Below are 26,451 nucleotides of genomic sequence, written 5' to 3'. Positions count from 1 at the left end.
AAGTGATGTTATCCACCAAATTAATCCTTATGCAAAATTGTACAAGAAATGTATGCAATTGAACCACAAGAAGAGGAAGAGCCAGAAGAGACAATGTGCCAATATAGAGATGTGAGTTATACTTCAGGTTCGATATCAGGTGCTACAATTTCTCCACTAGCAATGAAATAACAGTAGTGTTTGTAGGAGAAAATGGTGCCCTTTCTGAAAATAGAGACATTATTGTGTATCCCAGAGATGCTCCACCTGAAAAATATCTTATACGTCATACCACTTGGACCCTATGGGCTACCCAATTCTGTTTCTCCATGGGGAATTTGGATGGCATTGTGAGATGCAACATGTCGAGGAACGCTGGGCACTTGTGCATAACTGTCTGACAATACAAGAATACTACTGTTATTGTCTTGCATTCAGAGGTGGGTTTAGTGTTATTCACTGGGCTGGAAAATTATTTCAACAGTATGTGGTGGATGCATATGTCAAGGCAAGGTTGCAGGTTGCAACATCATAGAAACAGTCAGACCCAGTTGTGAGTGGAATGGTACAACAAACTGATGGACTATTTGAACACAGGAGCAGATGAAAATATTGAACCAGGAGTGCCAGTGATACTGCCTCCCTCATTCACAAGCAGTCCAAGGAATATGCACCAATATTTTCAGAAAGCCATGTTAATTGTTTCAAAATATCATAAGTTAGACTTGTTCATCACTTACACCTGCAACCCAAAGTACCCTGAGATAGTTGGTAATCTACAGCAAAATAGGCCAAATTTAGTTGCCCGAATGTACAAGTCACACCTTGCAGAATTTATGAAGGACATAAAGAATAGAAACATTTCTGGAACACCAGTGGCTCATGTCCATGTCATTGAGTTTCAGAAGAGATGTCTTCCCCACTGTCACATGTTGGTAGTGTTGAGAAATGAGAACAAACTCAGAAACAGTAATGATATAGATAGGATCATGACAGCTGAAATTCCTGATGCCAATGATGATCCAGTCTTGCATGATTTAGTAAAAAAATGCATGATACATGGTCCTTGAAGAACAGATAATTCTTCTTCTCCTTTCATGGAAAATGGAAAATGTCAAAAGAAATTCCCAAAGAACTACAAGGATGAAATGCTTCTGAATTTGAATAACTATCCAAAGTACAAAAGACACAATACTGGAGTCAAAGTTCAAGTTGGACGTCACTCAGTTGACAATAGGAACGTTGTGACCCTAACAAAATAAGAAGCCAAATACATGATATAAAATACAGTGCTAAAAGGAATAAATGAGGACGACAACCGTTCTACTGTTTGAGAGAGAAGAAAACTTTATTTACAATAGTGTACAATGAGAGCGTGTGAGTGCTAGCAAGTGTAGTGTTTTGATGCATTCGCATAGGTGTTTGTGTCTGTGTATTCGTGTGTGCGACAGAAGGTGTATGCGTATAAAACAGAATACAGAGCACAAGATCAGCATATTGAGTTAAGATGGAACTAGTTTACCAGTTCGTAAGTGAGGTACACAATAGCAATAGTTCTGTAACAAGATGTTGGAGTCACAAGGCAGAACACATGTCGTGTAGCGGTTGTGGCTTCAATGCCGTGCTGAGTCTCTTGATACAGGAAGTTCTTTCAGGTAGACTGGACTGTTTACCTCGGTGAAATATTCTCAACGGTGTGGAGTTTAAACATGGACAAGTGGTGTGTACATATTTGAAGTTGACGGTGGTGGAGACGTCCTAAGCTGCTGGTGTATATTAGTGTCGGCATGGTTGGCTGACTGGTCATCTGTCGCTAGAACTGGAACATGGCTGAGTCGCTCGGTGTTACAGGAACGTAGTTGAGTAGCTCCGTGGTCAGTGACTAGACCTTAGAAGGTCTAGAGCCAAAAGACCTTGATTTTTTATTATCCATAAGGACATACATAGAATGGACGATACAATCACGGGTGGTTTTACATTTACAGCGCAATTTGGGGTCGATAAAAATTTAACATGATTTTATATAAAGCGAATGGATAAACAACACAATGGTCATTTTTTAAATAAATTGAGTGGGGCGGGTTTACGGACCCCACGAACCCCTCCTCTCACTGACCTCGGTTTTTTGGCTTATCTCGCATCCACGAGAGACCTTTTATACACGACTTTCTTCCATCTTTCATCAAACACTTTCTTACTCAGGCATCTCCTCCCCAGCCCTATTTGTCTCTTTAGGTGAAATATAAAAAAATTCCACCAAACCAGGACCAGAGATGAAGTTGCCTGACATCAACCCTCTCATCCTTGTCTTCCATACTACCTGTTTCGCAACTGCTACCACAGATAGAAAACAATTCTTACCTTCTTTCGTTAAGAAATCCGGCGGGTCAATTTTCACTATGGATTCAGTCGATAGCTGTGCTCCTCCTCCACCTGACAACAGTTGTTCGGCACAAACCCACATGTCTGACACCTCCGGACTCTGCACAATCGCGTGCGAGACAGTTTCCCTGCCACGCCCACATTTTGGACAGATCGGGGTGTCGTGGCCACCATGCCTTGAGAGTTTATCCCAAACAGGTAAGGCACCTCGGTAACACTGCCATGCCAAGGGCTTCTGAAAATTATCCAGGGTCCTCGGCTCGAATGTACGTTGGAACAATCTGGCCAGCTGATTATCATCGAAACCTAGGGTCTCCCCTAATGTATCATCGCAACCGGCCTCTACAAACCCTCTATAGAAAACAGCGGTAGAACCACTGCCGCAGGCATTGCCCGAGCGACGGAAGAGTCGGAGTGCCTTCTGGTACTCCGTGTACCACGTACCCAACTTCGATCTACGATTATACCAGGCTTCCCGTCCACCGAAACTGGTGAACCTGGGAAACATGTGTTTCGCCATCGGAGACCACACCCGTTCACCATCCAGGTAGAGCCACAGATGCCTTAACCTCAGCGCATTTCTGCGCAACATTAGCCGCAGCATCTCTAGTCCACCCTTAAACAGTCGTTGACAACAAACAGAGCGTTTCACAAGCGGTTTCGAGCTCTTCCACAGGAAGCGGAAGAGCTGTCTTTCCAGCTTGGACAAGGCACGACGGCAAGGCGGTAGGTGATCACCGATGCGATAAACAGATTGGCTACCACCGCCCTACCTTTCAGGGATAACTACCGCCAAGACCAGGTCTTGATTGCGTGGGTCACCCTGCTCTGGTCCGAACCAAACCCCGAGCAACTTAATTGGACCCTCCGTCCAACGTCCCACGACGCTGTTTGGAGGCATCGACTTGCCTCTTCAGGTGCCGAGTTGCAAGCCGACTGACTTTTCGCGATTAACGTTTGCTCCTGCACCGTTTCGTAAGCCAAAGGACCTGGAATAGTGAATGCTGGCGCCTTATAAAGCCTGGGGTAGGCTCAAAAGAAGTAGACCTTATCTGAAGGCTGTGATTGGTTGGCTTACACACTGGCACGAAATAAGTCAAAAGACAAACTGCGCCAAATGCCAACCAATCAGAGCAGTGGACCAACAGGGTCAAACTAGCCAAAGATGGTTGTTATCTAGCACGAAATCATTTCTAATATATCTCTCAAACAGTGAGGATATCAGCTATGCTACATATATGTATAATAGTCGAATAGCTATAGGGAATCTTCGGAATGTGATTAACAATTATATGCGTATTGCATTTCCAATGTAAGGAAACAATATCAGGTCATCTTATTTAAATAAACTTTATCTTTTTTTTCGTGACTTGGCTTTCTGGTTATCTATTATTAACTACATAGTTTTGAACTAGTTTAAAACGAGAGCCGAAATCACATGATTAAGAAAATATAACATTCGTTTTATTGGATTGTGTTTATCTTAAACTTTATGCATTTCACTTTGTTTACTTCACTAGACAACTTCAGTACAGACTACGACTACTTAAAGTAGGACTCATGTGAGTATAGTTAATTTTGTTTTTATATGCAAAATTGTGTGTGTGTGTGTGTTATTTAGTTGTATTTCTGGAGTTGATGTTATGCATTTATATATATGTATGTAGCAAAAAGCTGGTAGGTTGACACGTCGGATGAAATGCTTAGCGGAATTTCTCACCAACTTTACCTTCCATCCTTTCGGGGAATCGATACAATAAAGTACCAATCAAATATTGAGGTCGATGTAATTGACTAACATTCCATTCCCCTCCAAAATTGCTGTCCTTGTTCCAAAATTTGAAAAAATAAGGTGGCAAGCTGGCAGAATTGTTAGCACGCCGAACAAACTGCTTAGCGGCAAATGTTTTTTCTTTGGGATGTCTTTGAGTATTTTCCTGTATAGAATTAAAGCCGGACACTAACAAAGTAGCAAGGCTCTTTTGTTTCAGGCAAACAGCTCATGGTGTTTCTGAATTTGTTAACTTGGCTAGTCTAAATACCTATGTGCATCTGTCGATATACATATACTCCTGTAGTGGATGTACAAGTTACTTTAGTATACGTGTTATACGTGTGTGTGTGTGTGTGGTGTGTGTACATTACTGTGTTTGCATATGTAAATGTGACTGTATGTTCAGCCAGGGAACTTCAACAGGAAAATTTCTGCAAAGTGTCACAGATTTTCACTGTACCACTACTCTATTGCATTTGGCGAACGCGAATGTTTGCTTTGTTTTCTTTCTTGGGAACTCCAGCATTTCAATTTTTTTAATGCAAATCTATCTGTTGTTACGTGACCCAGTACACTTAAGAAATAGATACAAATAAAAGTCTGTAGCCCTGATATGAGAGCCGTAAGATTCACATTAATTTGCCATAAATGCCTTTTTTCTTTCTCTTGAAACATTCACTTCCACCAGTTGATCTCTACAACAATGCATAACTTTTGGTCCCTGCACCCTAAAACAATATTTGGTCTATTTTACTTACTCAGAGTTGCTGTTTTTATCAAAATGTTTTATCAGTAATTATTAATAATAAAGCTGTAAATATAATCTGGTTCTACTGTGCCTTTGTGTGGTCATCAGAACAATCCTTCCTGCGTATAATATTGGAGGTGGTTTTAGCGACAATGTAATAACTCTTGGGAAGCTAATATCCTGCAGACATTTTTGCTGCTTATGTTAGGTGTGATATCTTCTACTCTGGGAAGGATCAACCGACATTTTTCTATCACAACACAGAGGTCTAAGGGCATCCTTGTCTCTCTCGTTCAGTTATTTAGAAGCTGTCTCCTGTTCCTGGCTGACCTCGAAAATGTGAAAGGTCTAGAAAAGACTGCTATTCTTGTCGTTGTTGTTGGTAATCTCCAACTTGAGATATATGTACCCTTGCATAACTTTCTACGGGTATGATGAGAATTTCTCTTTTGGGACTGTTTAAGGAGAACAAAACAGTCACCCTTGGCTTACATGGGACGGTTGAATTATCAGAGAACCTATTTAGAAGTTCCTTGCCTATCATGATGTTATTACTTTCACTGTTAAGTATACATATATTGTTTTCATTTCTTTTTTTACTGTTCAGTAGATGTTGTCTAAGTGATGTGATGCGGCACTCAAAGATCATTTGGAGCGACCTTTTGCCTTTGACTCCATCCTTCCATTTAATATAGATCTTGTTAGTGTCAGTGTCGATGTGGCAGTTACTGATAGTTATCTTTGTAGTTATCAAGTTGCAGAGTTCTTCGAGTGTTTAGTCCAGTATCCCAAACGTTGAATGTAGCATGACACAACAAAAGCATTGTAAGATGTACTTTATTGAATGCAGATAGCTCTGATTTCTATACCTAATAAAGTTTGTTGAAGCATTCTTTTTTCCCTCCAGCTTTAATCACAGCACCAACATATGCAATCTCGTCAATTCCAAAGTGTTTGTAACATTAATAGTTGGAGATGGGGGTAATAGACAGACCATTGGTATCCCTACCCCTCGTCTAGTCAACAGTCTCGCTGCGTTTATTTACCAAACATGAAAACTTATCTTGACCAAACTCTATTCCTATGTCATCTGAAAACATTGTGACCAGTTCTAAGTCTCTCTTGCTGTCAGGAATATAACTCAAATAGAGCTTAAGTTCGTCAGCAAAAAGGATGTAGGTAATATCATATCGTGTATTCATTAAAGATAAGCTGTCTCACATGAATATTCTTGTTGATAACCTAATTTTGTTAGATACGAAAGAAGTCACTTTAGTTTTTATCGATAGTTCTGTGGATCTGTTGCTGACTCTTAAAGGCAAAGAGTATAGCAGTTGGAATTTTGGCAAAGTGTTATCACTCTAGTATCCAAAAGTGAAAGACAGAGTTAAACACCATAAAGTCAGTAAATTTCAGCAATGCTGCTTCGCTTTTCGTCCAGTGTGCTAATGATTCTGCCAGCTCTCCGCCTTAAATAAAGCTATAAATAATAGCAGGTAGATCTTAGGTTGAAAAACACTTTTATATTTGAAAGAATCTAAGGCTGCCCGTATATATATTACCAACCACATAGTTCCGGGTTCAGTCCCACTGCGTGACACCTTGGGCAAGTTTCTTCTACTATAACTTCGGGCCAACCAAAGCCTTGTTAGTGGATTTGGTAGCCGGAAACTGAAAGAAGCAGTCGTATATATGTGTATATATATATGTGTGTGTGTGTGTGTGTGTGTGTGTGTGTGTGTGTGTGTGTGTGTGGTGTGTGTGTGTGTGTGTGTGTGTATTTGTGTGTCTGTGTTTGTCCCCCACCCCACCCCACCCAACATCGCTTGACAACCGATGCTGGTGTGTTTACGTCCCTGTAACTTAGCAGTTCGGCAAAAGAAAAAGATAGAACAAGTACTAGGCTTACAAAGAATAAGTCTTGGGGTCAATTTGCTCGACTAAAGGCAGTGCTCCAGCATGACCACAGTCAAATGACTGAAGCAGTGTATTTGGCAAGGTTTCCACCTGTAGCGTTGGTGGGGTACAAACACAAATACACACCACACACACATATAGATATATATGTAAATAATGTATGTGTGTGTATACACATACATACATGACGGGCTTCTTCCAGTTTCCGTCTACCAAATCTACTCACAAGGTTTTGGCTGGCCCGTAGCTATAGTACAAAACACTTGCCCAAGATGTCACGAGGTGGGTCTGAATCCGAAGCAAACTTCTAACAACACAGCCACGCCTAAGGCTATACATGAATAACCTTCCTCTTTCTTTTCATAAATTAGAACACATAACGAAAACAATAATTTTTAAAAAAAACATCGCATGTTGTACAACATACACTAAGTAAATCATGAAAATATGAGTCAGATTTAAAGCTTTTGTTACAAAACTTTAGGCAGATGTTATTATGTTTATATAATGATATTATGACCACAAGGATTGCAGTCCACGTCTGTTATACAAGGGCAATGTCAGGGTATGTCTAGCTGAAAGTGTGCATATCACTAACACTGGAAAACTGCGCACTTTGATTGACTCTCTTTTACCCCCGTTTTCCTTTTCTGGTGAAAAAACAAAAAAGCGACTGTTTGAAACGTCGATTTCTTCACTCTTCCTTCCTCACAACGTATTTATATACTTGTTTTTTTTTTTGTACTGGTTTCTTTGTGTGTGTGACTTTTCTTGGATTTGATCGGATCTTGTTTAAATTTGAAATGCTTCAAATAGAAGAAATTTTAAAAGATCCATTTAATCAATAAGTTTCCTCTTATACATACACCCAGTGCCTGTGCTAGTAATTACATTTCAAAATCTAGCAACACCTGAATGGAACCTTGCAACGAGATGTCATTTTAACAAGTGTTGCATTCTCGACATCCATATTTTTTTCGTGTGTGTGTGATCAATTGAACTCAATGGATTTATCCTAAGTAAGTGAACTCTTGAAAATATCTTATCTCGGCATATCATTACAGACTTTGACTCTATGTCTTCAAATAAATATGATCTTTATTTGCTAAAATTACTGAAGAAAAGGCTCAAAAGACAAGAGTTTCGTCTCATTGTAATCACATTACTGTATATCTAATATAATACCAAATAATTTTTCTAATCCTCTTAATATAAATATAAAAGTGAATTTGGAGGGATATATTATCCGGGCAGATACCGTATTAGCTCTCAGTTAAGTTAACAGCTAGCCATAACGATCAGTATCTAAACATCTATGACTACATTTAGTCGTTAGTCAATCTGTGAATTCTTCCGATGCGTAATTCCGTGTTCTCTCTGCTGGACAGTAAAAGTTGTCTGGAATGTATATTCATATTAATAATAATAATAATGATCACATCTCACTCCTCTGGAACTTCACCATTCAAACTGACAGAAAGATAGATGCGAATAGGCCAGACATTATATTGAAAGACTTCAGACAAAAATCGTGCCTCCTCATTGATATGACTGTCCAAATCGATATAAATGTATCTGTCAAGACCTACCAAAAACTGAGCAAATATAAAGATCTTGAACTAGAAATCAGCAAAATGTGGAACCTGAAGACTAAAACAATACCTGTTGTCAAAGGTAACCCAGGAATGATAGCAAAAGGGGCTGATTGCTACGTAACTCAGATACCAGGAAACCCAAAAATGGTAGAAATTCAAAAGATAGTGCTCATGGGAACTGCTCATATCCTACACAAAATACTTTCTATGTAATCTCAAGTTTTAAAGCAAACATAATTTTCGTATGTTTTTTTAGATATTCACTAGTACAACACTAAGTACAAAACCAAATATATGGCACCCAAGGCAAACACCAACATGAACTTCCAACTTGTCTCTGGGTGAGACTTGGAGCCAACTTGTACAAATGTAAAGCAAAAGTCAAACATAGAATATTAATAATAATAATAATAATAATAATAATAACAATAATAATAATAATAATAATAATAAAGGGTATGGAGACTTGCACATCCACAAAATGTATTTTATAGCTGTATACAGCTTATAATGACCTACACGTGCAATATCGCAAGGTTGGATTCGCAGCAGTGAGTAGTCATTGCAGCAGAAACGTGCACATCATTATAATTTGTTGTATATAACTACAAAATAATTTTTGTGAATGTACAAGTCTCCAAACTCTTTATTATTATTAAGGCGGCGAGGTGGCAGAAACGTTAGCATGCCAGGCGAAATGCGTAGCCGTATTTCGTCTGCCGTTACGTTCTGAGTTCAAATTCCGCTGAGGTCGACTTTGCCTTTCATCCTTTTGGGTTCGATAAATTAAGTACCAGTTACGCACTGGGGTAGATGTAATCAACTTGATCCGTTTGTCTGTCCTCTCTGTGTTTAGTCCCTTGTGGGTAGTAAAGAAATAGGTATTTCGTCTACCGCTACATTCCAAGTTCAAAATTCTGCCGCGGTCGACTTTGCCTTTCATCTTTTCAGGATCGACAAGTTAAGTGCCAGTGAAATCCTGAGGTTGATGTAATCCCCTCACCCCAAAATGTCAGGCCTTGCGCCTTTGGTAGAAAGGATTATTACGATTTCACATCAGAAATCTTGCAAAACAAATGCATACATATATATATATATATGGATCCCTCAGTTTGGCTCACTGATTTTTTTAATTACTTTTTTTAACTAAACAATTCTCAAAACTTCATATACTGGTGTCATTTCTCACACTGAATACGGTTTACTTTCAACATTTTTGACAAAATTTCGAATTAAAGTTGTTGTATTTGGGTAATTTTAACCAATCAACGACGGTTGATTGGTTAAAATTATGGGGTTACCCTGGGTTTTTCGCTCATAAGGGGTTTAGCCTTACTGGATATCTTCAGATCCCAAACACTGCTGGCCTGAGATCTCTTCAAAATATGGAGGTGGGGGGACCTTGGTGCTAATATAGTATGCGGTCTACTACGTTGTCAAATAGTATAGCCAGAGTTATCTACCTTAAAAACTACTTGTTATTACCTCACCTTTCCACTTGAGATTTACCTTACGTTGAAATGTTGCTGAAAGATTTTTATATACGTGTCATTTGGGCGGAGGAAACAGCAGTCACATTTTTAAAAGATTTCAATCTGCTGGATGCACAAGAAAAAGCAGATCCCTGCCATCGATGCGGTGCTATCATGCAGGAAAAACGAAAGCGTGACAGAGGCGGACGATTCAGGCCTGTACTTCGTTGTCCTCGAAAGAGATGTCAAACTTTATGTTCAGTTCGTAATGGAAACCAATTTTCCCATTATACGGACATTAGCAACAAATTAAACTGCAAGCTGAGTCTGAGTGAGATTTTAGAACTAATATTTTTCTTTTGTCATGGATATACCCATAACCACAGCAGTGACTCTAACAGGAAAATCTAAAAATACAATAACTGACTGATACAATATGTGCCGCGGGATGTGTGGGGCTATAGTTCATCATAAACGACGAGGGAAGATGGTTGGAACAAACGATAACCCCATTCAGATCGACGAACCAAGATTTGCTGGTCGATGAAAGTACAATCGAAGAAGAATGCTGAATGACGACAACATTCCTCTCTTCGAAAACAGTGATGCTGAACAACGAAACGACAGGAACCTTTGACGTAGAATTGATAGGCTGTGGGTTTTTAGTCTCAAACAGAGCTCAGCCCGTCGATACTTTTCTGTAGAACAGCATAACGGGAACAGTCTGATCCCAATTATTGAGAGAAACTGTGAAAAGTGTTCAGCAATTCATTCAGATGAGTGGCCCGCTCATAATTTCAGATATTTCAATGGCCTGAGTGTGTGTTCCGGTCACTGGATCCACATAATGTCGTTGATGGTTCAATGTCAGATGGTATTTAAATTATGAGCGGGCCACTCATCTGAATGAATTGCTGAACACTTTTCACAGCAATTCATTCAGAATGGTTGGGAAGCGACAAAATGAGTTTCCGAATCTTGTTTCCTGACTGGGTGAAAATGATCAAACTTTAAACCTCTATAGCTTTCAAAAAATTTTTTTTCTGGAAAAAGCGAAATGACTCCAGCTTGGAAAAGTATATTATTGCACCAAATTTTAAAATTTTCGATAAACTTGAATCTTTGAAATGCTGGCAGCCAAACCAACTAGATCCTTGTTATTATTAATGTTCAACTTTTAATGCTTGATTTTATTCTGTGTGTGTGTGTTGTGGAGTTAAGAAATTCTTTTCGGAAGTGCGCATTTTCTGCAGTTTCCGTATCTTCGGCATATCAATCTCCTAGAAGCTGTTCAGAAACATTCAACCAGATGAATATTCGCCCTCAAGCATCTGCCATACTCTGAACGTCTTGCTTCCCAACCATAGACTCATTATAGCTCCGACATCAGGCAACTGACTTGGTAGACACCCACAAGATTAGCCACTATGTTTCCAATAAGAACCTTGGCACCTTTTTGAATTCCATATGTCTAACACTCATGGACATGCTTACAAATTCGAAAACAACACAGCACTCGTGACTTTTGGAAACATTTTTTTCACACTCTGAAACATGGAATAGATTACTTCCATCAGCTGTTAGCTGTCGGACACTACATCCTTCAAAATTTCCATGCTTCCTGAAATTCACCAAAGTACACCTGATGCCACCACCACTTCCGTTTCTTCTTCCTTTTTTTAAAGACTTTCACTGTTCACTTCCTGTGCATATTCAATGTAATGTTCATGCAGTTTTGGTTATTTTTTTCTGATGAATTGTAGTGCACCTGAGCACTGTATACAATAAGTTCGATATTTCGTTTTCGTATCTGACACAACGGAGTTCATTATTATTATATATATTCTGCTTTAGTCTCAACTGAATAAAAACCTTTTGAGTGAAATTTGGTGGAGAAAACTTATTAAAACTTTATAATTTAGGTGACACTAAAGTCGGACGTTAACAATAATCACTAACACAAACTAAACAATATATATATATGTGCACATACGCACGTTTACATATAGATAGAAATATATTATCGACGTATACAGTATTATATATCCATTACGGCTGATCTTACCTATCGGTTTCGCGTTAGGGATTCAACGAAGTATTCAGTAACAATCCGATCATATAACCCTGCGCTCATCAGAGGCAGCCGATATGGAATGAAATATGGCGACTGCTCTTTAGAAATGTGTGTGTGAATGTGTTTGTTTGTACACTCAGAGAAAGACAGATATTCGTATATTTAGATATCTGTATTTGTTATGGATGTATGTATGCATGTATGTGTGTTTATACACACACGCGCACGCTCACACATACACACGGTTTTGTGTTCAATCTCACTACGTGACACCTTGAACAAGTGTTTTCTATAGCTTCCGGCCGACGAAAGCCTTGTAGATTTCGTTGCCGGAAACTGAAAGAAGCCAGTTGTAAATCTTCAGATAGGACCATTCTCTTTTCTGATAAAACTTAATATTTATATAAAGTAAGTAACGACACACACGCACAGCTTCTTAACAACGGCGTTACACAGACGTACAGGAAGGCTACCCGCCAGGCGTACGATAGTATTAACCAAAACGCCAGAGATATAGCATTTAAACTAGGCATTAAAAAATAGGGTAGAGACGCTGGCGAAGAAAGAGAACTTCATAACGATCAAGGATCATAAACGAAATTTTGCCTCTACCCTAAATGCAGGCTGACAAACCTTGAGAAGTCTGAGATCGGACAGGTGAGGAAACGGCTCATCAGGAAGATCAGTAACGACGTTAGAAATGCCTCTGACCTCGCCCATGGTTTAAGGCCTATAGAGGTAGGGTTATAGCTAGGTTTACCCAATTTGATATAGCAGATTTCTAGCCATCTATATGAAAGGAGCTCCTGTTAAAAGCACTGGACTTCGTTCGGTAGGGCCTACATTGAAGTCAGCGATGCCAAAAAGAACATCACTCTTCAGCCAAACCTACTATGGGCTAAATCGTAATGAATTTCTTATTTAAAATTCAGGTTGGTGATACAAGGGAGGTAATTCAGATACTGTATTTGTGATGAGTGAAGATAGTGTTGTCTCCCTTGTGAGAACTCAATTTTTTTTTTTTTTTCGTTCACCTTTGGTAAGTTACTTCATTGTATGTAATCTTTACGCTATGGAATTCGTTAAATATCCTCTGTATCCCGTCAGTCGTTGTAGACAACGCTTATATTTTTACTTTGGAAAATTTACAATTCTATTTCAGGTGAATCTAATGGAATCTGACGACTGTACAGTCCACATCACCTGTACACCACGTACCGCCACCATTTCCCTGCACAAGATGCATAACGCCAATTTCCCAAGTCCTTCCTGTATTTCGACAATACATGTGTATGTGTCCACCACCACTCCTTGGCAACAGGTGTTGGTTTCTCTTTGTCGCCGTAACTTAGTGGTTTGGCAAAGAAAACGATAGAATAAGTACTGACATTGATGTGCTCAACTAAACTCTCCAAGGCAGTGCCCCGACATGACTACAGTGCAATGGCTGAAGCAAGTAAAACTTAAAAGATGTATTTGCTTAAGTGTGTTTACCATGTTTCAAATTTAAGCAATTTAATTTTAAAGTAATTGTTCAGTTTGAGCGTAACTTCGGTATAGGTACCGGATACATTTTAAGAAAGTGGTTTTTTTTTTTATATGGGGGGTTAGGGGGGGAGAAAAAGGTTTGTTATCTTCAGAAATGTAAACAAAGCCACTTACGGTACCTATACCTATTTCGTTACTACCCACAAGGGGCTAAACACAGAGAGGACAAACGGATTAAGTCGATTATATCGACCCCAGTGCGTAACTGGTCCTTAATTTATCGACCCCGAAAGGATGAAAGGCAAAGTCGGCCTCAGCGGAATTTGAACTGGGAACGTAGCGGCAGACGAAATACGGCTACGCATTTCGCCCGCCGTGCTAACGTTTCTGCCAGCTCCACCGAAGGATCGCCAATCATGGCACTGCAAGCGTAGTAATAGGAGCAAATCTGTTCGTTACCGTTCAGTGTTTATGTTGTGTAAAAAGTTTAACTTATCTCCCCCTTAATTTTTATTTACTTTTTTTTATATAACCAAACTGAACAATTCATTTTAATTGTAATTTCCTTTTTAAGATAAAGTGGTGTAAAAAATTGTAGCTGTGTGTAAGATAGTTACTTCCCAACTACATGGTTCCAGGTTCAGTCCTACTGTATGACACCTTGGGCAAGTGTCTAGCCTTGGGTCAATCAATCGTTTTGTTTTTGTTTTTAGTTTTTGCTTTCGTTTTTTTTCTTAATTGTTAAATTAATTTAAGGATAACAATTAAGAAAAAAAACGAAAGGCTAAAACGAAAGCAATGGAAAATAATTTTAATTTAACAATTAAGAAAAAAAAACGAAAGGCTAAAACGAAAACAAAAACTAAAAACAAAAACAAAACGAATAATTTTAGACACGCGTAACAATTAAATTAATTTAACAATTAAGAAAAAAAAAACGAAAGGCTAAAATTTAGGGTGAGGGTTAGGGTTAGTGACAGGATGTTGTCTCAGTTTTAGCAAATGATTTTAGCTCAATAGAGGCAATCGATTGGTTAAAATTCGAAAAATGAAACTACGTTAAACTTACAAATTACAATTTTCTCAAGAAAGCCAAGAGAGAAAAATGTTTTATTTTGACACATTCTACCAGTATACGAAGTTTAAAAGTGTTTAGTTAACTAAAAATTGTGTTGAAAACTGCCGTTCAAAAGGAAAAGATCCGAGAAAAGGGTTTCTGTTATCTTCAGAAATGTAAACAAAGTCACGTGTGTACATATACCGAAGCATCGCCACATACCCTAACCCTAACACAAATCCTAACCCTAACAGAAACCCTAACCCCCCATATATAAAAAAAAAACACTTTTTTGAAATGTATCTGGTACTTCCGGAAGTACACCAGTACTTATACCATAACATTGGCAGAAAGACTATAGATAAACTCTATCTCCTCAGAAAAATTGCTAATAAAAACATTTTTAAAGGTTTTACTTCATTCCGATGTAAAATCGTCTTTGCTGTCGCTAATCGCCGCATTGTTTCTTCAGAATCACTACTTTCATTTTCAGATACAGAAATATCATATTCATTATTGTACACCATGTGCTTTTGTACCTCATTCATTCTTTTTCTCAATATCTCCCTATTTTCCGTTGAAAAAGCTTTAAATTCAGAATCAATGCTTGATAACATGAAACTCCTATTCATTTTCAATGTTGAAGAAAAATCGATGCCAAAAAAATGTGGAAAAAAATCTCCCAAAATTCACTGAGTTCAGATATCATGTCAAGCAATGTCAGATACTCTAACTCGACTATTAACAAAGGGAAATCACATATTTTCACAAATGTACTAACGAGATTTGTGCTTAAATTCACATTTAAATAACAATGGGTACTCTCGGCTGGCTACGGCTGGGTTGGTCTTATGAACCAAAAAATTTTTCAGCCGGCTACGGCCAGATTAGTATCAAGAGGGTTAACAATGTTGGATCTTTTCACTTTGACCGGCAGATTTAAAAAATAATTTTTTGTAACTAAACACTTTTAAACTTCGTATACTGGTAGAATGTATCACATAAAACGTCTTTTACTCTTGGTGTTCTTGAGAAAATTCTGTAGTTTGCAAGCTATTTGTTGTTAAATTTCTCGTATTTCGGCAATTTCAACCAATCAATAACGTCTATTGAGGTGAATACAATCACTGCTGTTGTTTGTCAACAGGAAGTTCTGGCGGATTTAAAAAATAATTTTTTGTAACTAAACACCTTTAAACTTCATATACTTGTAGAATGTGTCACATAAAACATCTTTTTCTCTTGGCATTCTTGAGAAAATTCTGTAGTTTGTAAGCTATTTGTTAACTGGATTCCACATCGTCTTCCTATTATTTCTCTAATAGCTTTCTGTATGGTGTTCCCTGTTCTTATAATGAGCTCCCTGCTTATAAACCGTGTTGTGGCCCTATTTTTCACAAAATCTCCCACCTTTTTTCTCCACCTCCATTTCGTTAGTTTTAATATCAACCAACGATTAATATTTCTTAGAGATTTCAGGTCTTTTCCCTGCTACATAAGACAGAGGACGGACTAACCGCACATCTAACTCTAATATCTCCACCACCATCACCCCCACAACTATAACCACCCCCCTCTACAGCAACACGAATTAGACTACTCTGTCTATATTTACTGTAACACATAGACTATATTTACTATTTCCTCTACGTTAACAGCCATTGTTAAAACACTTCAACAAAATTTTAATGTTATTTACCTAATAATGATAAATATGTATTTATCGATAACAGCTAATTTTTTATTTATATAGTCAACGATCAATTTTCTATCTGCTGTAGTTACCAAGTTGCACACGGAAAAGATGTCGTTTGATCTTTCATACAAATTATTTTTTAAATCTGCCGGTCAAAGTGAAAAGATCCACAATGTTTTATTTTATTGACCCCAGCCCCTTGGTATCAGTGAAGTTTGAACTCAAACCTAAAGGTCCGCCACTAACACTACAGGAAACTTGTCTGCTGTCCTAACCATTCTACCAATCTACAATCTGTTTTTTCCCATGTTTTTTTATTTTCTTTTAGTTAATCTGCAGTCACAACCACATCACCCAGAATTGCAAGGTAGAGATAACAGAGCGAGGATCACACTTTCAAATTATGTAATTTATTGAATTTTATTTTTACTTTTTCCCTTTTATATATATGTGTGTATATATATATATATATATATATATATATATATATATATTCAGTAAACTTTTATAAACTTAGACAGGTCATTTTTTGTTTAATGAATTAATTTTTCACCCATCTTATTTGCATTTTATTTGTTCTTTTACTTATGCCATATATTTCTTCTCCTGTCTCTTCATAACTAGAGAGATGATTGCTCTCATTTTTAACAAACACTATTTGATACTCTGTAATTAAAAATCAAAAATGTCCATCCTTATAATGATCAATTAATTAACTGCTTATAACAATCGATTAATTAACTAGTTTACATTAACTGCTAACATTCAACACTTTCATCACTGGTTAGACCAAAAAATGACAAAATACATATCCACATTATCTGTCCACATTGACATGAATATGATGAATAGGAGATCACTCATGTCCAGGAGAGGCTGGCAAGTAATTTATTTATTCATTTATAAGATGCTCAAGATCCTTACAGCTACTTCTTCTGCTCAGCCCAACTTCTCCTAGCCTGCTAACTTCCTATGCTACATCTTTCCTTATGAAATTGCATTAGGCTGATTTCTCATCTGCAATGATCTCCTTTGGCTCAGAATTAATGCTGAAGTCCTTTAGAACAGACTGAGAGTATCCGTGTGATGTTTGTGCTGTCCACTGACTGGACATCTACTAATTTGCTGTTGAAAACTGCTTCAGAAGTCAATCAATATCTGTTCTGGCATTGTGACTGAGCCACTGCAGCTGAGCTCTTCATTTGCATGCATGTATCTAAGACATTGTATCCATTCACCATTAGATGGTGGTGAGAGGGACACATGCGCACACATGTGTGTACATATATATATATGTGTGTGTGTGTGTGTGTGTGTGTGTGTATACAACCTTCGACAGAGTAACAGTCATGTATACATCTTGAACAGATACACATATCAGTACATAAACATACATACACATGTACACACACATACATCTACACACTTACATACCTAAATACTCACGTACATATGTACATACACACATACATACATCTATATAGGCATGCACCCATGCATATGCACATACATGTGCACATACATATGCACGTACATACATATATATGTGTACACATACATACATTCCTACATATACAAATGTGTCCCTCTCACCACCATCTAATGGTGAATGGATACAATGTCTTAGATACATTAATTCTGAGCCAAAGGAGATCATTGCAGATGAGAAATCAGCCTAATGCAATTTCATAAGGAAAGATGTACCATAGCAAGTTAGCAGGCTAGGAGAAGAAGTACCTGTAAGGATTTTGAGCATCTTATAAATGAATAAATAAATTACTTGCCAGCCTCTCCTGGACATGAGTGATCTCCTATTCATCATATTCATGTAAATGTGGACAGATAATGGGGATTCCATATCAAAGAACGATAAACTGAAAAAAAGGTTCTTTTTATATTCCATGTGAGGTGACCAGGGTGTGTGAATACAAGAATTATGGAATGGAGTAGGTAAGATCTGAGCTACATATTTTTCATAGCAGGTGGAACCTCAGAAGTGGTAAAAATCCAAGTAAGGTGTATACCACCAGCTACTCTTCAGACCCAGGAAGGTTACATTGTCGCAAGGATGTACATGTTGACACATGGAAGATTCAGTCAGAATGCCTGTTTAACATTTAATAATATTGACTCGCTTTTCAGTAGGTTTAAGCTAGGTCTTTGAAACAAAATATTTTAAAGAATGCTTGATACAGGAAAAAAAAGGTAATTTGTCATAATATGTCACATTCATATATTGAGATGATATATGTCTTGAGTGAGCTTGTGTGATTATATTATATTTTATTATATCAATAATTTCTCTATGAAATGAGATTCAAATATTTATTTATCTGCAGATTTGGGAACTGATCACATCTTGTTACTATGGAAGACAAATTCTGTGATGTTAAAACTGATTATCCCTTAGATTTGAAAAATTTTAAAAACAAGCAACTACTTTTCATATTGCTTCTGGAACTCATTATGACATTGGTTATACAATTGGAGGACAATTCAGTAAACAGATAACCAATTTTTGTGCCCAATTCCCAGAACTGAAATCTTCCTTACTTCCTTATTACAACTGTCGTGAAGGAAGATCCATCTATGAGGGTTTCTTGGCATCTTGTAATGCAGCATTTCCTCAATATGTTGAAGAAATTAAAGGAATGTCTGATGGATCAGGTGTGGCTTTTGAAAATCTTTTCCTTTTAAATTGCTTAAATGAGATGATAACATTTTCAAAGAAATGCACTGATATTGATGATACTACAGGCTGTACATCTGTATTTATTAATAGACCTGATTTAAAAATATTGGCCCACAATGAAGATCATAGTCCTTATATGGAAGCAAATGCCTATATTGCCTGTTCTAAGATTGATGATAACCTTGTAAAGAAGAATGTCGTTCAAGAAGACCGGGAATATATTACAGCCTATTGTTACCCAGGTTTCCTACTTGGAGGGACTTTTGGTTTCAATAACCATGGAATGATTTTTACGTGCAATGGTCTTTATCCAACAGAGGCACATAGAGAATGCATTCCAAGACGATTCGTTGACAGAAGTCTTTTGGGTGCATCCAGTGTTACACAAGCTGTCAAGATTCTAGAGAACAACAAACATGGTATGGCTTATGGAGTGTGTTGTAATATGGCATCAGTGAAAGACAAAGATAATATGTGGGCTCTTGAAGTAGGACCCAAACATCAACATTACCTTCATACAATTCCACAACAGAATGATCCAAACAAAGATTGTCATTATATTCATGTAAATTTTGCCAAGTATCTGGAAATAGAAGAAATACCTGCTGTTAGGTTCGGCAGCACAATGAACCGTTATAAGCGTGCAACTAGCTTACCTCCTCCACGTTCTGTCTCTGACATTTGTAACATCCTTGGTGACACAGAATGCAAAGAATATCCAATTTACCGAACTCCAAGACCCACAGATCGTTCCCTAACTCTATCGACAGCAGTTTTTAACATTTTGGAAAACAAAGTTGATATCCATTTAAAGAATACCAAAGATGACAAAACACCAGCATTTACTTTGCCCCTGAATATGTTGTAAAGATCACAAACAATTGTGTCACAAATAGTATTCTTCTGTTAGAAGCCTGCATTATGAATTGTTTAATACACATTAAAGAATTTATATATTATAAAAGCTTTATTGTTATAAAACTGATTCTGAATCAATAAAAACATTACATTATCTTCTGTGTACTCTTTCTTTTTATTCTTATGAACAGTTTATTAATGATTTTAGACCAGTGGTTCTCAAACACTTTTTTCTGCAGATCCTTTAGTAGGTGTACCTCAAAGAATAGCCAATTGCAAGTTTTCAGAAATTATGTTTATTTTTAGAAATACATACATTCTAAAAAGAAAAGAAATAAAGAAAATCTAATGGGGTAACATTGCTTAATTTTTGTACTAATTTCTTACATATTTCTGGTTTAAAGACAGACAGCTGAATTCTCTTATCTGCCCTAACTTTCAATGTGTTATGATGATAAGATTTTTCTTTTATGGAGTTAATGTAGTATATCCTGCTTCACATAAATACATTGCTGAAAAGGGGAATAGTGCTTTAGTATCCTTTTTCTGGCATCATCATAAGCTATTAGGATTCCTAGCCAATTATGGGCATTCTTCCAATGCACATTACCCTGTTTCTTTTCACTTGATTTCATGTTATTTTCGCTTCCTCTTCAGCTGATTTCCACTAGGGAAGCAAGGAAGGAAGCCAGAACATCCTGCCTTCTTTGTCTTCTTAAGTTATAACCTATGCATTTCCCCTTGTCTTATTCAGCTGTGGTTCAAGGGTCTTTGTTGCTCACAGTTCTGGATATCTAATGCTTAGGATATTTTTGAGGCTTATTTGTGAATATTTGGGGCTTTTCGAGGATATACATGTTCATTTGCTGTAACTTGGGGGCCATAGAGCAAGACAGACTTGACATTGTAAAAGAAAATTTGGTGCTACTTTGGCATGTAATCTACAAATTCAAGGGCGATTACTTTAGGCTTTTAGTTTTTTTTACATTGCAAAACTCATGGCTGCCAAACTTGTGTGATCTACGTGCTTAATTTAATTATTATATTTTTTATTCTTGGTTTCTTCTTATTATTATTTACTAAGACATAAATGAAACATCGTTTTAATATTATTAAAATAGTAAGAATTGTGAAAAAATTCATTAACAATACTTTGTATGTACAAAAGAATTTATTTTTAAAAAAATCTTTAGCCAACATCTTAAAAGTATTTAGAAATTGAAAAGTAACCTAAAGTAATCACCGTTTAGTTGTAGATCACATGCCAAAATAACACTGAAAATTTTCAGCTTAATAGATCCAGATAGTATCTTTGCCCTCCAGACTAGCTTTGTAGTGGTAAGAAACTCTCAAGGAAGCTGAACAGCAGGTCTTCAGAGAGGAAAGCCCTCTCAGACAAGTGTGTTGGGGACAAGCCACATAAAGGTCATGACAACTGGATGCCCTTCTGCTGACACATTTTAGCCACTTGAATGTTGGAGACTTGGGCATTTAAACCACTTGGAGATTTCATCGAGTTGTAGCTTCTCTCTGTTGACTCAGCCTTCAAACTTATACTTAAGAAGAAATGACGTTGGTTGTCATGTTAGCAGTGGAATCTCAAAGCTAACACAAGGATTCACTCAGAGTTACTTCCCTTGGCGTTAAAATACAAAAACATTGCCTTCATACGGTATGGAGCCCGTTTTTGTTCCCTTCACCTGAAGGAACATCTGGAACATCTGTCTGTTGTCTTTGGTTCAGCTTTTCCCAGATATTATGAGTTTTTTCATTAGATCTTAAGCAGATTTGCCCAGAACACCTCTATAGTATAGCAAAATTCAGACAGTAGCACTCTTCTAAAAATGCCGCTTGTGAAGTGGAATCTAAAGTGATGTTGATATTTGTTGCATTTAGATTAGCTGAGTTTTTTACTTGTTAATGAAGTTTCAAATAAAGCTTCATTTTCTAATATGAAGCCTTGATCATTTGGAAATCATTTACTGAATTATAATAGTTTCCCAAAAGTTAATGCACTTCATTAAAATGTGTTGAAAGATTGTTTGAATTAATATCATCAAATTGTTTGCTAGATGTGTGTTTCTAAATAAAATAGAGAATGTACGAAGGTCATGGTTTCGCATCCAGATTTATCCAAAATTCGAATTTCATTTTGATAATTTGCATCTTATTATTGACCACAAAAATCTGGTAGCTGCTACCCTTGGTCATGAGGTTAAAGTCATTCGTTTAGGGCAAAATAGCATCCTTATGCAGTGTAGTTCTCCGTCTAAGTGACATCCTTGTTTGGCTTATATAGGAGGATATCACTTAGAGGGAGATGTACACTAGGGAACAGATCCGTTTCCCAAGATATTGACAGATACCATTGAGTGAACACAGAGTGAGATGGGCAGGGACTCTGCAACCAAGCTTCACGGTTTTTACCCCTCTACCAGTGCAAGAAAACAATTTCTATACAAGAACGACTAAATAAAGAAAATACATTTATTGAAAAACACCTGAATATGAATGCATAACCAATTTTGATTTTTGTAAATATTTTAATGAACGCATACATATTTTATCTCACTACTTTAGCTCATGAGTTTATATAAATTTACCCTCCTGAAGTGCAATTACCTCCCCTGTCTCGAATAATAACAATCACCAATCCTACATGCTGATTCATTTACAAACTCATACAAAAGGTATGGATTAAAAATACGAAATTGCAATATTTTCACCAATTTCAATGTCATGATTAACAAAACACAAAACCAGTCGACTATCATAATATTTTATCCTTTAAACGTACATTTTCCTTCTTTTATTCTATATACTTTCACTATATGTGTGTGTGTGTAACTGAACATGAAAACTGAATAATCTGTAATTAAATTAACTTGATATACAGAAAAGCAACTCATGCTCTTTGCCAAACTTCAGAATTATAAAACACACTTTTTGTATATTCAAAACAAGGATTATTTGGATCAGTTTAGCTCATGGATTTAAAAAAAAATTTTTTTTTTTTAGCCCGAGACATTTTTTTTTTAGCCAGAGACATTCCACCAGTATAAGTTTCAAACTTATTAGTTAAAAAAAATATTAATCAAAAAATCTGTAAACCAAATTGAACAGACCCTTATCTCCTAAAACTTTCACATTCATATACAACATGTTTCTGTATTTTGTATTTTTTCAACGTAGTGTAATGCAACAGTAGATAATTAATTAACTCTATTTATTAACCAAATAACCAAATAACTGTTATTAACCAAATAACTGTCTTCCTTATAATTACGTGTGTGTAACAACTTTGTCTGGCTATCAGTGCAGGCATGATCATGTGATCAAGAAGCTCACTGTGTAGTCTTCGGATCAGTCCCACTGTGCAGCACTTAGACAAGTGTTTCCTACCATAGCCCCAGACTGACCAAAGCCTTGCAAATGGATTTGGTAGACAGGGACTGAAAGAAGCCCATTGTTTGTGTGTGTGTGTTTGTGTCTTTGCGTTTATTCTTTTTATCTTTTATATGTTTCAGTCATTTGACTGTGACCATGCTGGAGCACCGTCTTAAAAGAATCATGAAGCCGCTGCACGCCTTGACCTGCGGAGCACAGTGGCTGCTTCAACAGCCCATACTCATCATTCAGTCTGATGTTTGCACTGCAACCAATGCAGAAGGCCAACAGTATTGTCGTGACAGGGGGGGAGGGGCGAGTGCAGAGCTGCACTGGAGCAGCCGAGCAAGTGCCAACAGTGAACAGGGGCAACGCCAGTGGCATGGAACTGTGGTGACTGCCGAATGCCATTTTTCAGTCCAGTGCCTGGGTACGACCTGCAATCGCAATATATTATTTGTCCCCCAACACTACTTGACAAACAGAATTGGTTTGTTTACATCCCCTAGCCTAGTAGTTTGGCAAAAGAGACCAGTAGAGTTAGCACCAGACTTATTCAGCTAAACCTTTCAAGATAGCTACAGTCCAATAACTAAAACAACTAAAAAATTAAAAAATTACATATCTGGATTATTTTAAAGTTTAAATTTAGAGAAAAATATAGAGATTTCAATTAGAATTGAAACTGAAAATATTTTCTCATTACATTTATCATTTATCTTTTACTTGTTTCAGTCATGAGATTATGGCCATGCTGGGGCACTACCTTGAAGGATTTTTTAGTCAAATTAATCAACCCCAGTACTTACTTTTTCTTTCTTTTTGAAGCCTGATACTTATTCTATCGATATCTTTTGTCAAACTGCTAAGTTACAGGGACATAAATACACCAACACCAGTTATCAAGCAGTGGTGGAACAAACACACAAACACACACACACACACACATATATATATATATATATACACACACACACACACACACACACACATATATATATATATATACACACACACACACACATATATATATATATATACACACACACACACACATATATATATATACGATGGGCTTCTTTCAGTTTCCATCTACCAAACCTACTCACAAGGCTTTGGTTGGCCCAAGGCTATAGTAGAAGATACATGCCCAAAGTGCTATGCGGTGGGACTGAACTTGGAACCATGTGGTTGGGAAGCAAACTTTTTACCACACAAACAAAAGAATAAGTTCCAAAAACAAATTATTTCTTTTATTATTATTTTTCTTACTTCATCTTCAATATTATTTTCCTTTCACAGGTTACACAGATAACACTTTTGGTTTTCTCTCTTTTCTGATTTTCTCTCCCAGCCTTCCCTATTCTTCTCCTCTCCCCTTCACTGTTCCCTCTCTCTTTTAGTGGTGCTCAATCTTTTGTAAGCATAAGGACTAGATCTCTAGTTTCAGGATGACTTCCTCCCTTGGCAGAAAAAATAAATAATTAAAAACAGAAATAAAAAAAACACATAATTTTAACATTTTATTTTTATTTTCAGCTGATATCTTATTAATTATTTGAATGATGGAAAATGAATTTTGTGGTACAGAAAACATTTCAGTCTTTGAAGGCTTGGAAAAGCTGCAGAACAACCAAATTCCATTACTTTTTTCTGCAGGAACTCATTATGATGTTAGTTATACAATTGGAGGACAATTTAGTAAACAGATAACCAGCTTTTGTGCCCAATTCCCAGAGCTGAAGTCTTCCTTACTTCCTTATTACAATTGTCATGAAGGAAGATCCGTCTATGAGGGTTTCTTGGCATCATGTAATGCAGCATTTCCTCAATATGTTGAAGAAATTAAAGGAATGTCTGATGGATCAGGTGTGGCTTTTGAAAATCTTTTCCTTTTAAATTGCTTAAATGAAATGTTAATACTTTCAAAGAAATCTACTAATCTTGATGATACTAGAGGCTGTACATCTGTATTTATTAATAGACCTGATTTAAAAATATTGGCGCATAATGAGGACTATAGTCCCCGTATGGAAGCATATGTCTATATTGCCTGTTGTAAGATTGATGATAACTTTGTAAAAAAGAATGTCGTTCAAGAAGACCGGGAATATATTACAGCTTATTGTTATCCAGGTTTCCTACCTGGAGGAAATTTTAGTTTCAATAATCATGGAATGATTTTTGCGTGCAATGGTCTTTATCCAGCTGAGACATATCGAGAATGCATTCCAAGACGATTCATTGACAGAAGTCTTTTGAGTGCATCCAGTGTTACACAAGCTGTCAAGATTCTAGAGGACAACAAACATGGTGTGGCTTATGGTATTTGTTGCAATATGGCTTCAGTGAAAGACAAAGATAACATGTGGGCTCTTGAAGTAGGACCCAAACATCAACATTATCTTCATACAATTCCACCACAGAATGATCCAAGCAAAGATTGTCATTATATTCATGTTAATACCTACCAACATTTGAACATTGAAGAACTCCCTGCAGTTGCATATGGTAGTTCTGCTCACCGTTACAAACATGCTTCAAGCTTGCCTCCTCCACGTTCTGCCTTTGACATTTGTAACATCCTTGGTGATACAGATTGCAAGGAATATCCAATTTACCGAACTCCAAGACCCACAGATCGTTCTCAAACTCTAGCAACAGCAGTTTTTAATATTTTGGAAAACAAGGTTGATATCCATTTAAAGAATACCAAGGATGATAAAGCACCAGCATTTAGTTTACCCCTGAATTTTATTTGATTATTACAGAGTATTGAATAGGTAAAACCATTTATTTACCTCATATATAAGTAGTTACCATTACAGCTAAATCATATTTGTATAATATCTTTATAATTAATGAAATATTATAAGAAAAATAGTGCTTTTGATTCAAATTTTTAATAAAAATGTATTTTTGATATTTCAAACATTTCTTCTTTTTGAATTGTAAAATTTTAGTGTTTTGTTTTCTTCTGTCCAATCACTTATTTGGCTGAACTACTACTATTGACGGAGGTTTATTAACTCATAAAGTCTCTAGAATACTTCGACAAATAGCCATAGAAAGTCTTGAAGTATCTGAAGAAATTGAACAAAATTATACATATCTGCCATGAGAACCCATCTCTTGTGATAGAAATCAATCATTTGGGTAATTTGCAAACAAAGTTACTGAAACAAGGCAATAACAATGTCAAACGAGATGCACAAGAAAGAATTCCATGGGACAAGCAGTGTAATACCATCATCTGTTCTTGAACTGAAAGAAATAGTCTTCCCACACCCTATAAAAAGTTAATAGAATTGCAGATGGCTGTGACAAAGCAC

At 36.8% G+C, this 26,451-nt stretch overlaps 3 protein-coding genes across 7 annotated transcripts; all 3 read left to right on the top strand.

Annotated features, from left to right (window-relative positions):
• Positions 1-557: 557 nt before the first annotated feature.
• Positions 558-1,049, top strand: LOC115222321. Its single transcript, XM_029792505.1, has one exon. It carries the CDS (start codon positions 558-560, stop codon positions 1,047-1,049), a length of 492 nt encoding a protein of 163 aa, XP_029648365.1.
• A 2,546-nt stretch (positions 1,050-3,595) lies between these two features.
• On the top strand, positions 3,596-26,047 carry LOC115222216. Of its 5 annotated transcripts, XM_036511164.1 has the most exons (4): positions 3,596-3,691; positions 3,882-3,923; positions 16,511-16,587; positions 24,659-26,047. In XM_036511164.1, the coding sequence occupies exon 4, from the start codon at positions 24,682-24,684 to the stop codon at positions 25,879-25,881; it is 1,200 nt and encodes a 399-aa protein (XP_036367057.1). In that variant the 5' UTR covers positions 3,596-3,691; positions 3,882-3,923; positions 16,511-16,587; positions 24,659-24,681; the 3' UTR covers positions 25,882-26,047. The 5 variants fall into 5 exon arrangements, with proteins under 5 accessions (XP_036367057.1, XP_036367056.1, XP_029648422.1 ...); XM_036511163.1 differs by lacking the exon at positions 3,596-3,691 and having other exon boundaries at positions 3,717-3,923; XM_036511165.1 differs by lacking the exons at positions 3,596-3,691; positions 3,882-3,923 and adding an exon at positions 7,520-7,819.
• On the top strand, positions 18,609-19,881 carry LOC118760841 (the record flags this gene model as incomplete). The annotated part of the gene is made up of 1 exon (XM_029792374.2): positions 18,609-19,881. A coding segment is annotated over one exon (1,134 nt), but the record flags the coding sequence as incomplete, so codon positions are not given.
• Positions 26,048-26,451: the final 404 nt, after the last annotated feature.

This window comes from Octopus sinensis, linkage group LG19 (assembly GCF_006345805.1).
Source record: "Octopus sinensis linkage group LG19, ASM634580v1, whole genome shotgun sequence".
NCBI lineage: Eukaryota > Metazoa > Mollusca > Cephalopoda > Octopoda > Octopodidae > Octopus > Octopus sinensis.
This window is presented reverse-complemented; position numbering and strand designations above follow the sequence as displayed.